The sequence below is a fragment of the Rhinolophus hipposideros genome (genome assembly GCF_964194185.1).
Source record: "Rhinolophus hipposideros genome assembly, chromosome: 14".
NCBI lineage: Eukaryota > Metazoa > Chordata > Mammalia > Chiroptera > Rhinolophidae > Rhinolophus > Rhinolophus hipposideros.
In genome coordinates this window covers 36,007,062-36,021,922 of record NC_138060.1, presented here as the reverse complement: position 1 = coordinate 36,021,922, position 14,861 = coordinate 36,007,062, and the positions used below count along the sequence as shown (strand labels likewise).

The following is a 14,861-nucleotide window of genomic DNA, read 5'->3' as shown; positions in this document are numbered from 1 at the left end:
GGTCATGATCCTCACTGAACATGAATCATGAATCCATTGGCCTTTCAGTTTATGGGCTCCAGTCTCTCTTGAATTTACTTAGTCATCCTGAATTGGTAGAATCAACTGTGGGACACTGACAACATGGACTTCCAAGGTAGAGAGAGGGCCAGACCATGGACCACAAAGAATGCCTCCTGGAGTTTGCTTCTGGCATTCAGCCTATTGTCTTCCTTTGATCATCCTGACTCTCACAATGCCTCTTCTCTTCCAACTCCCACATTCCAGTGATATTCAAAAGGCATCTGTGGTACACTGAAAAAATTGGCCTCAATAGTTTGCAGCTCCTCTCACCAAGAGGTGGTGTCTACCTCCTATTCCCTCACCCTCGAATCTAGAAGTGACTTTCTTTGGCCAATAGAATGTGGAGAAAATGACCCTGTATGAGTTCTGAGACTAGGCATCAAAAGACCTTGCAGTTTCTGTTCTTGCTTTTTTGGAACCCTAAGGTTGCTGTGTGTATAAGGCCGAGCCAGCTTGTTAGATGGTGAGAGACAAATGGCCCAACCACTCCGATCATTTCAGATGACAGCCAGGTAAACCCCAGAAGCAGAGCCACCCTGCTGATGTGCAACTGACCCCAAATGTCTGAGGAAGTCCAAGCAAGACCAAAAGAAGAATCTTCCAGATGAGCTCGACTTGCCAAAGCACAGAATCTTAAGCCAAATAAATGGTTATTGTTTTAAGTGACTAAATTTTAGAGCAATCTGTTATGCAACAGTAGATAATTGATAGAGCAATATATGTGTTTTTAATAACTCCCAACTATATCCTGAACTTATTGCTACAGTTTGTCTCTGAGAAGCCATAAGATTTGCCTCTTGATATAACACAATTGGGAATTATCTTGGGCTCTCATGAGCTTCAATGGCTCTAGAGGAAGAAACAGCCCTTGCTTTTTCCAACAAGATGCTAAGGGATTTGGTTAAATGGTAAAGAAAATTTTGGGTTTGCCAATATTCACTTGAGGGAAAAGAGGAGGGTTAAATATATAAAAATTGCATTTCTCAGACAGAGATAGATTTCTGACCTTCAGCCGGCGGTCTGGATCTCCACTGCATAGAGAATTTACCGATACTTTGAATGATTTCCAGGCTGGGCTTAAGTTATTCATCACAACCTAAGAAAAGAAACAGGAGTGGTGGGTGGGGGAGGAAATGCTTGACATTTTCACATTTCAACATAAAAACTGCTTGAGAAGCATTGTGGCACTTATGAAAAGGACAATTGTCTGGAATAGGTGCCTTAATGAAAACTTGGGGTAGTAAATCTTTTAAGGGTACCCACTCAGTGGGTCATTGTGGGCAGAACTCCTAGGGTCACTGGCCTGGCTGTCGTTTCATGAATAACGTCAGTAATATTGTGCAGTATGTGGATGCTGGGAATGACCCTTTCTCTACCAGCAGGGGTTGGGATTAATGAAGGGGAGCTGCCTCTGGCCTCTGATAAAGGATCTTCAGTTCTGTAGGACTGTTAGCCCTATGGCATAAATTCTCTTGTATTGAGGTCACATAGGCAGAGACTATTGGTGGGTGTGGAGGTGTGGCACGATAATTCTATTCTACTGCTAAAGGATTGAATGGTCTTTGGTAACCTGTGACCTTGATTTAGACCAGATTGTAAGTCAGAAGAGAAGTTGCTAGAAGAAAAACCCCAGCAGCATATTTACAATATCTATCCTAAGAAGACACAAAGGGCAGATCTTCAGATCTTCAGTCACAAACTCAGTCTATAATATGGCAAACCCTTTTAAAAGCAGCTTACTAATCATGAACTTGGCTAAATACTGCCCAAGAGTCCATATGAGTCATCTTATCCTGCCATCACTATGATTCAAATAATTCAATTTGTTTTAAAATGTATGAATATCTGCTCTGTGCCTAGGATTATATTGTGGACTCTAGGGCAGGGGTATTCAAAGTGTGATTCCTGAATCCGCAGGAGCTGCATTACCTGAGAACTTGCTAAAAATGCAAATTTCTAGGTTCCTCCCAGACCTACTGATAGCGGATAAGCTCCCGTAGGTGATTCTGATGCATGAAATTTGAGGACCACTGATCTAGGGATATACAAATGAACTTAAATGGAATTCTGTCATATTAATTTTTCTTTAGTTAGTAAAAACCTTAGCACTGTAACAAGAATTCTCTATTTAAGTAACATATTTCAAAAGTGATTCTCTCTTCTGGATTTCTTAAATATGAATTATTGATTATATCATGGGCTCATTATTAACTTTCTCTTCATGCATTGAAGTAGAAAAACAATGTTCCTGTGTGACTTTGTCTTGTGCTCTGATATCCTGGCAGTGAGAAGAAAACAGATAAAATTGTTTGAGTTCATTTAAATTTCCCACCTTTATATAAAAATGCTAAGAAGTGAAGATGTTTCATTGCAACAATTTTGGAAAACTTAATAGCAGATCAAAATTTCAACTAGAAATTTCCTCTGTAATTAAAATGTGTGTGTGTGTGTGTGTGTGCGCTGTGCTCTCTCATGTGTGAGAACGTGTGTAAGCGCATGTGTTTCTTCCAAGAGAACAATATTGCCTGGTATTTATTTTGTATCTGTTGAGTAAGAAAGAGGAAAAATCAATGCTTTACTGCTTGACTCACTGTAAAACTTCATAATCACATTTCTTATGAGACTCCAGGAGCCCCACCCCTATCTGTGAGAAATGGGAAAGTGACTTGACCTCCCAAAAGTTCAGTTTATTCAACTGTAAAATGGGGGTAGTAATAATCAAGCCAAGGGATTACTGTGGAAAGTAGATAAAATAATGTACATAAAATCACTTAGTACAATGCTTGGCACCTAGTCACTCTTATTAAATGTTAGCTAGGATTCACATTTTTGTTATTAATAAGCTGCTGGCTCTCTGTATTGAAAGTCAATAATGGAAAATTTGGGTGAGAGAGGGTCTTCTCTTCTAACATCTAAGTTGAGAATAAAGAGTCTTCTTGAGAATACTGAAGACTCCATGTCTGAGTGAATAGCTACAGACATTAAGAAATGTGAGGGGTTTCTCAAAAATGGTCAATTTACCAGTTTAGGAGATTAAATGCAGAGCTGAAGATGACTTTTCTCACCTCAGTTCGGTGCACGAGCTGCTGAGTTGCATCATCATTCATACGAAAGATTTCCAGAAATGGGTCAGATTTACTGAAGAAATCCTAAAATAGAGAAAAGTCAGTTGTTCCCCTCCTCCACACACACACATCTGATTCAGCCCTGGATCAAAGGCCCCTGGATTTGACCCTTCACTGCTTTGTTATTTATCCCTGTAATCCACCTTGGCTAGAATGAGCTGCATCTGAGCTCCAAGTCCTTTGAAAAGTAAGCACTTGGTTGAAATCCCAAGTATTCTTCAAAGATCAATTCAAATGCCAGTTCTTTGAGAAGCAATGTATCTGCCGTCTTAAACATGTTCATTGTAGTTATTGTAAAGCCTGTATCTGATGTCTACAGAATCTGGATCACCTATAGGTCTGTTTCTACCTGTTTTTTGGTTCTGCTTCTTGGTATGCTTGCTAATTTCTGATTAAAGACTGTGTTTCCCTGAAAATAAGACCTAACTGGACCATCAGCTCTAATGCGTCTTTTAGAGCAAAAATTATGAGACCAGTCTAATATAATATAATATAATATAATATAATATAATATAATATAATATAATATAACATAACATATTAAAGGTAAGCTCAGCTCTCCCAGACTTCCTCCCCATGTTCTCTACACAGGCATTTCTCCGAATAAAATCCTTGCATATTTAATCCTATCTTGGTGTCTGTTTCTTGGATTATCTTGACTAACGCATGGAATGGCCTTAGACAAGTTACTTCATCTTTGAATCGATTTCCTTACCTTTAAAACAGGGTTAATAATATCTGTTGCATGGAAGTTATAAGAATGAATAAGTGTGATAATGCATGAAAAGCTTTTAACCTTGTACCTGGCAAATATAGGTGATTAAAAAATGTCATTTTTCCTTCCCTTTCGCATCTTCTCTTTTCCTTTGAAATGTCCCTATCAATGGGGTTAACTCCTATTTACCTGTGCACATCTGACCTGTGGCATTTGGGAACAAATGAAATCTTGGTGTAACAAAATTATCCTGTTTATTTGTTTATTTTTCTAAGATTTTTATTAAAATATAGCTAACATACAATATTATATTAGTTTCAGGTGTACGCAATAGTTATTCAACATTTATATACCTAAAGAAGTGATCACCATGATAAGTCCAGCAACCATCTGACACTGTACCATGCTATCACAGAATTATTGACTATATTCCCCATGCTGTACATTACATCCCCATGACTAATTTATTTTATACCTGGAAATTTGGACCTCTTATTCCCCTTCACCTTTCCCCTCTTTTTTAATTTTTCAATTACAGTAGACATTCAATATTATTTTATATTAATTTCAGGTATCCATCAGGTATACATAGTGATTAGACATTTATATTTAAAAAATGATCCTCTTTTAATTATAGTCCTTTTCCCATCTCATTAACTGTGTCTGAATTTGGAGGAAGTCTTACTTTGCAGACCTCTCTGAAATCTTTGATCTGTTTAAAAATGTGGGTTAAAAGGGAAAAAACTAGCTGCAGGAGAAAATCTGATTAAACTTATTATGCTGGATTTATTACTTCCTTCAATAAGGTTAATGCCAAAACTTTACCTTATCATCCAATTTCCGTGCGTTGAATGCAAGTTCAACATAGTCGTCATTGCCAGATAATTCCTCAGCAATCACCTAAAGGAAAAAGCATTCATCAGCTGTGGTGGCGGTTGGATTGCTTAGCCCAGAAATTCATGAACAAATTCAGCTCATGTTTGGTCCAAAACTTAACAAAGACATTTTGGGCAAGAAGTTTTCCACACTGTAGTGAACATGGCACAGCATTTCCAGGTATACAAGGCAACTCCCTAGAATAGACAATAGTAGATAACTAGATTTCATTGAGAACATGAGACATGGGGTATAAGCTGGAGGAAGAGATATTTGGAGCAGCAGTTACAAAGAGCTTCTTTCTTGAAAAGTCACACTGCATTGGATGGTACTTCCATAAACAATGAATCAATCACTTTCAAGTTAAAAAGGAATGTTCAAAGAAACTCAGGAAGTTTGCCTCCTGGCAATTTGCCCTGCCTAGCAATTTAGATTCTTCTGGTACCTTTTTCTATCTTTTTTTTTTTCCCCAGGTGGGGAGGCGGGGGAGGTCCACACAGCTAACTGGTTAGATTACTTTCTCTACCTTTCTCAAAGGCTCTAACACAAGATGTCAACGTTTAAAATATATGAAAATTTAAGATCTGATTGAGAAGTACTTCCAGCATTGCCCAATAGAACATTCTGCAATCACAGAAATGTTCTATATCTCTACTAATGCAATAGCTGCCACGAGTAACTATTGAGCACTTGATATGTGGCTGGTGTGACTAAGCAATGGATATCTGCTTTTTTTCATTTTAAATAATTTTATTTAAGCTTAAAGAAGCACATGTGGCTAGTGGCTACAGCATAGCTCCAAACTATTGTATTAAAGAAGAGAGTTGAATGCTGGGCTCTCTGGTCTTTAGGCAGCTAACCAAACCTTGGACTAAACGTGATTAGAGTACATTTTTAATTCTCAAAAAAATAAGAAGCAGAGATAGGTAGCTTTGCTGATTTGAAAACCCCAGATAATTCGATATTCAGTCCATGCTCGACAAACCCAAGTCCCCCACTAAAACCTATATTACAGTTGCAGAAGTGCTCAGTAGAAGTGTATGGTCTCACTTTCAAATCCTTCTACCCTTTTTCCCCAGGGGTAGAAAGGTGAAATTGTACTGGCAGGAAACAGAAAGAAAGAAAAAAGAAAGAGGTGAGTGGAATAGTTGAGCAGTTTTGGCATCAATTCCCAATAGCCCGAAGGTCTGCTTTCCACGCATCTGGTTTGTCCCAGCCAGCTACATGTGGGCAGATGGCTGCTTACGGAGGGCTTACCGTGATGGAGGATTTCCCAGCAGTGTTCCCGTGCTTCAACAAGGATTTGGACAGCTTTCTCTGGGAAACAATCTGCACAAAAGAAAACAAAAGGCGGAGATAATGGTCATACGACTGCAGGTCTACTTTTTACTTTTTCCTCTACAAAATTCTGTAGAGGAAATTCACAGCACTGCTCGAAGTTACATCGATGTCCATTAATTTTCCAAGGCTTTTCCATGAACCTCTCCTAAATATAGGTTATTTCCTTTTTCCTCTTCTGGTGTGTCATGTAAGAGTGAATGTGACAAATTACAGATAATTCAGTCAATTAGGAGGTGGCTTAATTGTTGCTGAGGAATTCATATCAAAATTAGATGGCAAATGTTGGATATGTACATTAAAATAAAGTAGATGCAGTTTCAGAATGATCTCTAATTAGCACTGAAACCTCTGCGCAAAGTGGGGGGTGGGTGCAGGGAGGAAAAGAAACCCAAGATCTAAATATATACCTTCTCTACCTATTACCTCTGGAGTTCTATTTTTAATATACTCATTAGGAAGCTATAAAGTAAGTCATCAGGAAACTCATGCTCAGATAAGCCAACAGGAGTAATTGGGGTCTTCTCCATGATTCATTGTCAATCACAACGTGCAATGACAACTAAAGTCATTATTATATTAGGAGCTATTCTTAGCAGAACCTGTCCCATTCCCCTCTCTTCCTTTTTCGAAAGAGAAGTGTGGCAAGATATTGAGGCCCTGGTGGGTATGACTCCCTAAGTGAAAGCAGTGCTCTTGCCTAGGGAGGACAAACTCACCGTTGTTATAGGCAGCTATAGGCAGCAGCCTAAGATGACCCCCAGCAATCCTCACCTCTTGGTAGTCACACCATTGTATAAGTCCCTCCCCTTGAGCGTGGGATGGATCCAGAGACTGGCTTCTAATAAATAGAATACCACAAAAGTGATGGGATATCACTTCTGAGATTAAGTTACCAATTGGCTGTGGCTTCTTCCTTGCTTACCTCTCTCCCTCGCCTTTCTCTCAGAGCCTTTGCTCTGAGGGAAGCAAGCTGTTATGTTTTGAGAAGCCCTAGAGAGCAGCCCATGCAGCCAGGAAGCGATGTCAACAGCCACACGAGCGAGCTTGGAAGCAGCTCCATGCCCAGGTTGAGCTTTGAGATAACTGTACCTTGACAGGAGCCTCGTGAGAGACCCTGATCCAGGGAATCCAGACACTCTGCTACCCCCAGCCCCACCCCGATTCCGTACATATAGAAACTGTGAGATAATGTTTGTTTTTTAAAAGCTGTCAAGTTTTGGGACAATATTCTATGCAGCATTAGGTTACTATATATATATATATATATATATATATACATATATATATGTATATATATATATACACACACACACATATATATGTATATACATATATATATGTATATATATATATATTATATATATATATATATATATATATATACACACAGAGGGTGCCAAAAAAATGCATATACATTTTAAGAAAGAAAAAACTGTATTGAAATTGTAATACTCAATAATGACAACAAAAGATGAATACAAGTCATGTATATACATTTTTTTGGCACCCCCCGGTATTTACAGAGAGGAAGAGATCACTGTGAAAAGCAGGGCAACCAACCCATTCTCTGAAATCCTTATATATTTTTATTTCTGTGTTAGAGCAATGAAAATTCTGAGTGTGCTGGTGTCAAATGAAGAAAGTTCAGAGAACTTCTCTAGGATAAGCAGATTTATAGATCCTGATGTTCAGTCAGCTATACTCTGAAGAGGAAAGAGTATTTCTGTAAAAAATCACCTCGTGGTGGTGAGAATGACGATGATGATGGTAATGATGACTGATAACAATGACAGCAATTGGTACTCCCATTTAAGGAGTTCATATTATGTGGCAGGTGCTTATTCACTCCACAGATATTTATTTAGCCCTCACTGTCTGCTGGACTTGGTGTCAGGCACAGAGAATACAATGCTAAGCAAAGTCAGATGCAATTTCTGACCTCAGGGGGCTTCTGTTCTTCTAGCAGGGGAGATAGGAATTCACCAAATGGTTACATAAACAAAGAACCCTTGTCACAAAGGAGAGACGCACTGGCCATGGTGGGGACAATAAAATGGATAGGTGGTAGGGTGGATGAAGGTAGACCATTTAAGAATCTGTTGCAGTAGTCCAGGCAAGCAGTGATGGTGGCCGTGGGGATAAAGAGAAGCGGCTGTTATTTATGAGATATTTAGATGTGAAATAGTCAGAATTTGGAAATGGATTGAATATGGAAAAGAGGCATCATAAATGCATCCCTGGATAAGATGGTTATGCCATTCACTGAGGTAAGGGACACAAGAAGAGGACATTAAAATTGGGGGCAAAGGACATGTGCTCCAGTTTGGCGCAGAAAACAGAATGAAGTAGGTTGAAAAGGAGAGGAGAGAAGGAAACTGAGTAAGCACATGAAGACAATTCTTTTAGTAAGTTTGTCTATAAAGTGAGGAAGAGAGAGAGAATAGAATCTGAAGGGAATGAGAAATTGAGTAAGGTCTTTAATGGTTGCTTTATTGGTAATTTTACAACCCCACATATTTTATATTATCCATTTCCTTTTACAGAGGAGGAAAATAGGACACAGAGATTTTAAGTATATTTTCCAAGGCCACAGAGCTAAGAGGTCATGTGCTAGGGAGTTGAATACATGTCTGATTCCAGAGACTGATCTCTAGCAATATTCTGATTGGTAAACAAACCCATGAAACAGACTCAGAAAATATTCACAGCTGAATTTGCACTATATGTGTTTGCTTTTAAGCCCTGAATCCCATGTTAGTGTGCTTTATTTTGGAGAAGATTGTAAGGGAATAATCAAGTTAAACCTCAAGAATGAAGTAATCTGAAGGCCTCAGTTAAGGACACTGCAGCATCATGACTAAGAACACAGGTTTGCTTTTTCTTATTTATTTATAACAGGTTATCAATACGATGTCATGGAAAAAATGTGAGATAATAAAGGAATTGGCATTCTATCCTATACTTATTTCTAAATCCAATCTCATCACCTTTTCCACTCCACTCATTAAGAAGGTCCCAGTGGTTCTTGTTCTGCAGACAAAACCATTATCCCTTCCCCCCTCTCACTCACAGATTGTCACAGCTACCATTTCCTAGAAAAATGTGGACATTGTTCTTGAACTTGAGATGAACCAAAACACAGAGGAAATACAGAAAACAAACAGCAAAAGGGCACTAGAAGACTTTATAGTTCCTCTCCAGGGATTTTTCAGCAAAGAGGGATGAGGAAGACAGATGAATAAAAGGCAAAACACGGGTTACTGGTAAACAGTAGCCAGGCCAACATTAGACCAAAGAAAGGCAACATACCTCGCTTTCCACATAAATCTGGTCTCAGAAATACTTCTGTCCATTGTCACTGTGCTTCTTCCACAGTGGTTATCTACCTGTACGGTTCCAAGTGGCCCCAAACACCCTCTTGGCTGTAATAACTCACTCACTGGGTTACCAGGCATGGGGAGACTATCTTTATAGAATACCATATTTTGCCATGTATAATGCTCACTTTTATGCCCAAATCTGTGAGGGAAAAATAAAGATGCACATTATAGATGGGTAGTACTAATTGCGTTTCCCTGAAAGTTTGGGCCAAAAATGTGGGTGTGTATGATACAGGGCAAAATACAGTATCTTTCAAGATCTACATTATCATTCTTCAAGGAAGACCAAGGGAGACTTAAGCCATGAAAACCTAGATGGTCACAGTTCTCTCTCTTCACTCCTAACTTATCTAGAAATTTTCATTTGTAGGGTATGAAGAAAATGTTCCTGTGTTCCAGCTCTTGCCTTTTGCAAATCCTAGGAAGATAAGAAATTTCTCGGGAAATATTCCTTAAGAAATGGACATTTGGGTATACAAATGGCTAATAAAGCAGGAAATTAAACCAACTTATTTTACAGCCCCCAGGCCTCCATCTCAGTTCCAAAGAATGAGTGATGATTATGGTTTCAAACCGTTCATTGTAATAATAATCAACAAACAATGATATTGCCATTCTTATCACTGTTGGGCAAAGACAGTAGGGCTACCCAGTTGGAGCAGCATCTATAGAGAAAAGCCTATTTGTTGCAAACCCCATTTCTCAATGTATGTTTTGTTGCAGTGGAAGGAACTGCATCAGGCTCAGAAAAGCCTTAGGTCCTGTCAGAAGATGAGAAAGAGTGACAAAGACTCACCTTGGTCCCAGATGACATTTGAGACCAACAAAGAGCCAGCTCTGCCTGGCATCAAACTAAAGGGGATGCACTTGCCAAATGTCCTCTAATTTGATTCTTTTCGCCCTTAAGTGGGGTCACAGCTGCAATTCTTAGCATTCAACAACAGGGTGGAAGTGGAGGGGGGAGGAAATGAAGCTGGAATACTCCTTTTAGCAAAGCCGGACTCGGGGACATTGGTATCACTGAGCCCCGGTCTGCAGTCACACATGGATCTGAGGAGGAAGTGCTCCTCCCTCGGGAAGTGGACAATCTTCTCATGCATAACTCCTAATTTTTTAGGAAAATCTACTGTTTCCTTTAGATGAATGGGAACAAAGCCAGAACAACAACAAAAAAATGTTTTCGCCAGTATTTCAACAAGTGTATGTATATTCAGCTGAATTTTCTTTCAAAGTCTTTCAAAACAGTCATTTTGGGGATGAGATAAGTTATTTTCCGCGAGTCTGCTTTTACTGAAAGCATCTTCAGATGCTTTTTTGAAATTGCTTTAAGACTCTATGCAACAACAAGCATTTATTGAAAACCTCCTCTGTGGCAGGCACTGTTGTGAGGCTACAAGTGGTGAACAGATTAAAAACATCGTTACAATACTTGACAGTCACATCTGTAGTAGCCAGAATTGATAACCCCCAAAGCATGCACCAGAGAGCTCTCCATAAAAGGTCAGTATAGATTGTGTGGAAAAGTCTTTATGGGGTAAGTCTGGAAGTCACAGGACCAGAAAAGGTTTGAGATCTCAACTGCAGGGCATCAATAGAGCTTTAGTGGCAAATCCCAGGAAGACAACCATGTAAGGAGCATTCCTTATACTTGTTTGGCCCAGCACCCTTTTGTCAAGCAATATCTCTAAGTGTTCTGAAAACTACTACCGTGTTTCCCCGAAAATAAGACCCAGGTGGACCATCAGCTCTAATGCGTCTTTTGGAGCAAAAGTTAATATAAGACCTGGTCTTATTTTAATTTAATAAGACTGGATCTTACAATATAATATAATATAATATAATATAATATAATATAATATAATATAATATAATATAATATAATATAATATAATATAATAAATACCAGGTCTTATATTAATTTTTGCTCCAAAAAACACATTAGAGCTAATGGTCTGGCTAGGTCTTATTTTCAGGGAAATAGTAGTACCATAGTAGTACAATGACTACCACCACCACTACAGATAACAACGAAGGTTTCCTGAATGCTCATTGTAGGAGACAGATCCCCTCAGGCCCTACCACTGCAGAGCTGGCATGGCGTGTCTTTGCCTGAGGTTTTCTCTGATATCCATGCTTGCTATCCACAATCACAGCAGGCTGGAGGTAGGGAGGACTGACAAATACTCTTGGGAGAGGATCTCCACCACTGACTGATGATCTTGGTGCGGAAATGCCCCAGCTCCTTTGTCCCAGGGGTGGGGATGACTCCCCCGTAGTTGTTCTCCACAGGCACCTGAGTTTTCCCACTGGTGATTTGTTAGACAGCACACCCTGTATTTCATGGGCCACTTTTCCTCTCTTGTCTCACTTCTCCACTTCCCTTATGGTGTTTTCTTTCACCTCCCCAATAATCTACTTACTCTCTAATGTTTGCCTGCTGCTGGGGAAAATGAACAAATTTTTTACTCTGTATCAGATAACCTGTGCAGTGTTTCACACACATTATCTCATTTACTGTCATTTAATGATCTAACTCTCTCTTGCCCCCAAACAACTGGGACAAGAGAAGAAAGGCTTAGAGGAAATCAAGGAGTTTATCTAAGGTCACGTAGCATTATGGACTGAATTGTGTCCCTCTCAAATTCTTGTGTTGAAGTCATAACCTGCAGGGTGACTGTATTTAGTGAGAGGGCCTTTACGGAGATACTACCATGTTTCCCTGAAAATAAGACCTAGTCGACAATCAGCTCCAATGCATTTTTTGGAGCAAAAATTAATATAACACCGGGTCTTATCTAACAGAACATAATAGGTTCAATGAGAGAATGAGGTTGGGGCCCTAATCCAATAGGACTGGTGTCCTTATAAGAAGAGGAAGATACATCAGAGAGCTACATATGCACACAGAGAAAAGGCTGTGCAATGACACACTGGGAAGGTAGCTGTCTGCAAGCCAGCAAGAGAGGCCTCACTACAAACCAACATGGCTATCACCTTGGTCTTGGAATTCCAGCCGCCAGAACTATGAGAAAATAAATATCTGTTGTTTAAGTCATCATCAGTTTGTGATATTTCAATATGGCAGCCCTAACAGACTAATAATACACATAGCTTATAAGAGTTGAAGCCAGGATTCAGTCCTTTATTGGACAAATATTTATTCAGTATTTATTATATGCTGAATGGTAAGAATATATATTACCTTCTATGCAGATCTAATTAAGGGTCTTGAGGTGCGGAGTTCACCTTGGATTACCCCTAAATGCAATCACGTGTCCTTATAAAAGGGAATCAGAGGGAGATTTGATGAGACAAACTCAGAACTGAAATATGAAGGCAGAGCAGAGAGAGATTTGAAGACAATGGACATCTGATGTAATGCAGCCACAAGCTAAGGGGCGCCAGCAGTCACCAAAGGTTGGAAAAGGCAAGGAATGCATTCTCTCCCAGAGCATTCAGAAGGAGCATGGCTCTGCCGACACCTTGATTTCAGACTTTTGCCACCGAGAACTGTGAGAAAATAAATTTCTGCTGTTTTAAGCCACCACGTTTGCGATCATTTGTAACAGCAGACGTGGGAAACTAAGACTGACTTCACACGTGATCAGGTTCAGCATTCCAGGAAAAGATGCAGTGACAGCCTCAGTGATGCTGATTCTAGGGAAATCCCTACTATCCCATTTCCTGTCCCAAGTTTTCTGGGTCATATCACTTTACCTGGTGGAAATCAGACCTGCTCAAGGGAAGTATTATGCCAGGGGAGCCTTCTCTTCATGCTCTCCCTCCATTTCCTGGTTACCTTGCTCCCAGGGCTGAACCAAAAACACCCACAATCTTATCCGAGCACAGAGTAACTCCTGAGAACTTTGGCCTCTTGTATGCACTACCAATAAAGGGAAGTCTTAAAAATATTTTAAAGAGTATTAAATAAAACCAACAAGGACTATGCTTTTTCTTATGCTGTGTCCTCTGCCTAGGATTAGTCACATCCTTTCCCCTCAATTGGGAAAGTGTATCTTTTGTCAAGATCCACCTTCGGAGTTTGGAATAGCTGTTGAGGTAAGAGGAAAGGGAAGCCACCTGGGAGACTGAGAACTCTTCCTTTGCCCCTCACAGTGTGTTCTCCGTTCTTTACCCTATCTGGCCCCTTCCAGAAGCAGCCTGGCCTGGGAACTAGTTAGAAATGAAGAATCTCAGACACCCCTCCCCTTACCTACTGAATCAGAATCTGCATTTTAATAAGATTCCCCAGGTGATTTGCATGCACATTAGAGTTGAGAAGCACTGAGCTAGAAAGTGAGAATTGCATGTAGATAATTTTAGTACAGTGTGATCAGATTTAAAAGATTTAAAAGTAAAGGAATTTTAAATTAATCTGTTCTGCTTATTTAGATTTTTATTAATAGGTAAAGTTGTAGGAACTAAAAAAGGTACAATGCTGATGCTTTCTCAGCCATTCAGGGAGAGGACATACAACATGAGTGTATGAGTGTGTGTGTGTGTGTGTGTGTGTGTGTGTGTGTGTGTGTGTAATTTTATATAAATTTAGTATAGTCCTTACTCCCCAGTGGAAACTTACAAAAGAACCACCCTAGGAAGAATGATTCAGAATGACAGGGGCAATGGGTAATCTACTGGTACCGGCTTCCTGTCTTAAGCTTTCCATTAAGCAGGGTTCTAATTACTTCAAGTGTAATTACAGGCTTTTACCCGTTCTCTGACTTCATTAGTAAAGGATGGACTGGAGGGAGAGTTTCGGAGAGGGATTTAAGGACTGCTGTGTATTAATGATCTACCTTTACCTCTGATGATGAGGGTAAGGCCCCATCCTCACCACAAATGACCTGGCTGGGTGACTAGTCAGAGGCCACTGTCTCTACCACCCCAGCCACACCACAGGGCATTGAGGAGAAGCACCATAAAATATATTGTCCAAATTGGGACATTTTTTTAAATGGAAGGGGATGGTGTTAATAATTAAACCATGACAGTAGGTGTATACTGGGATGGCTTAGGGCAAACAGAGTCCTAGGGGAGCCTATTGTTAACAGGATACCTGACGTGGAAGGATGAATTCCCCTCCTTGGAAGTACTGATGCAGAGGACAGGAGCCGACCCTACACTGGCCTGGCTAAATTCTGCACTGCTTTTCTCTTCTTCCCCATTTCAAGCTATTCTGATTCCACTGAACCCAGTCTCCAAGATGACTATAATACTAGTTTTCCTGGCTTGAATCTCATTGGAGAGAGAGAAGTTTGAAGAACTTCTGCTCCTTTGTTTCTGATCATTGTCTTGGGAATATATGCAGACCTTGCGCTCTGGGTGGGCAGAAATGTGGGTGAAGCACAAATCAGCTAACTG

The 14,861-nt window shown here is 39.8% G+C and overlaps 1 protein-coding gene across 5 annotated transcripts in view; it reads right to left on the bottom strand.

The window, feature by feature from the left end:
• CPNE4 (copine 4) overlaps positions 1–14,861 on the bottom strand; it is a 389,988-nt gene that overhangs the window by 103,877 nt on the left and 271,250 nt on the right. For all 5 annotated transcript variants that reach the window (XM_081072347.1, XM_081072344.1, XM_081072345.1 and 2 more), the window contains exons 4-7: positions 6,037–6,108; positions 4,729–4,803; positions 3,129–3,212; positions 1,070–1,159 (exon numbers count right to left, since the gene is read on the bottom strand). In XM_081072347.1, the coding sequence (XP_080928473.1) occupies positions 1,070–1,159; positions 3,129–3,212; positions 4,729–4,803; positions 6,037–6,108 (321 nt within the window). The remainder of the gene's footprint in view (positions 1–1,069; positions 1,160–3,128; positions 3,213–4,728; positions 4,804–6,036; positions 6,109–14,861) is intronic.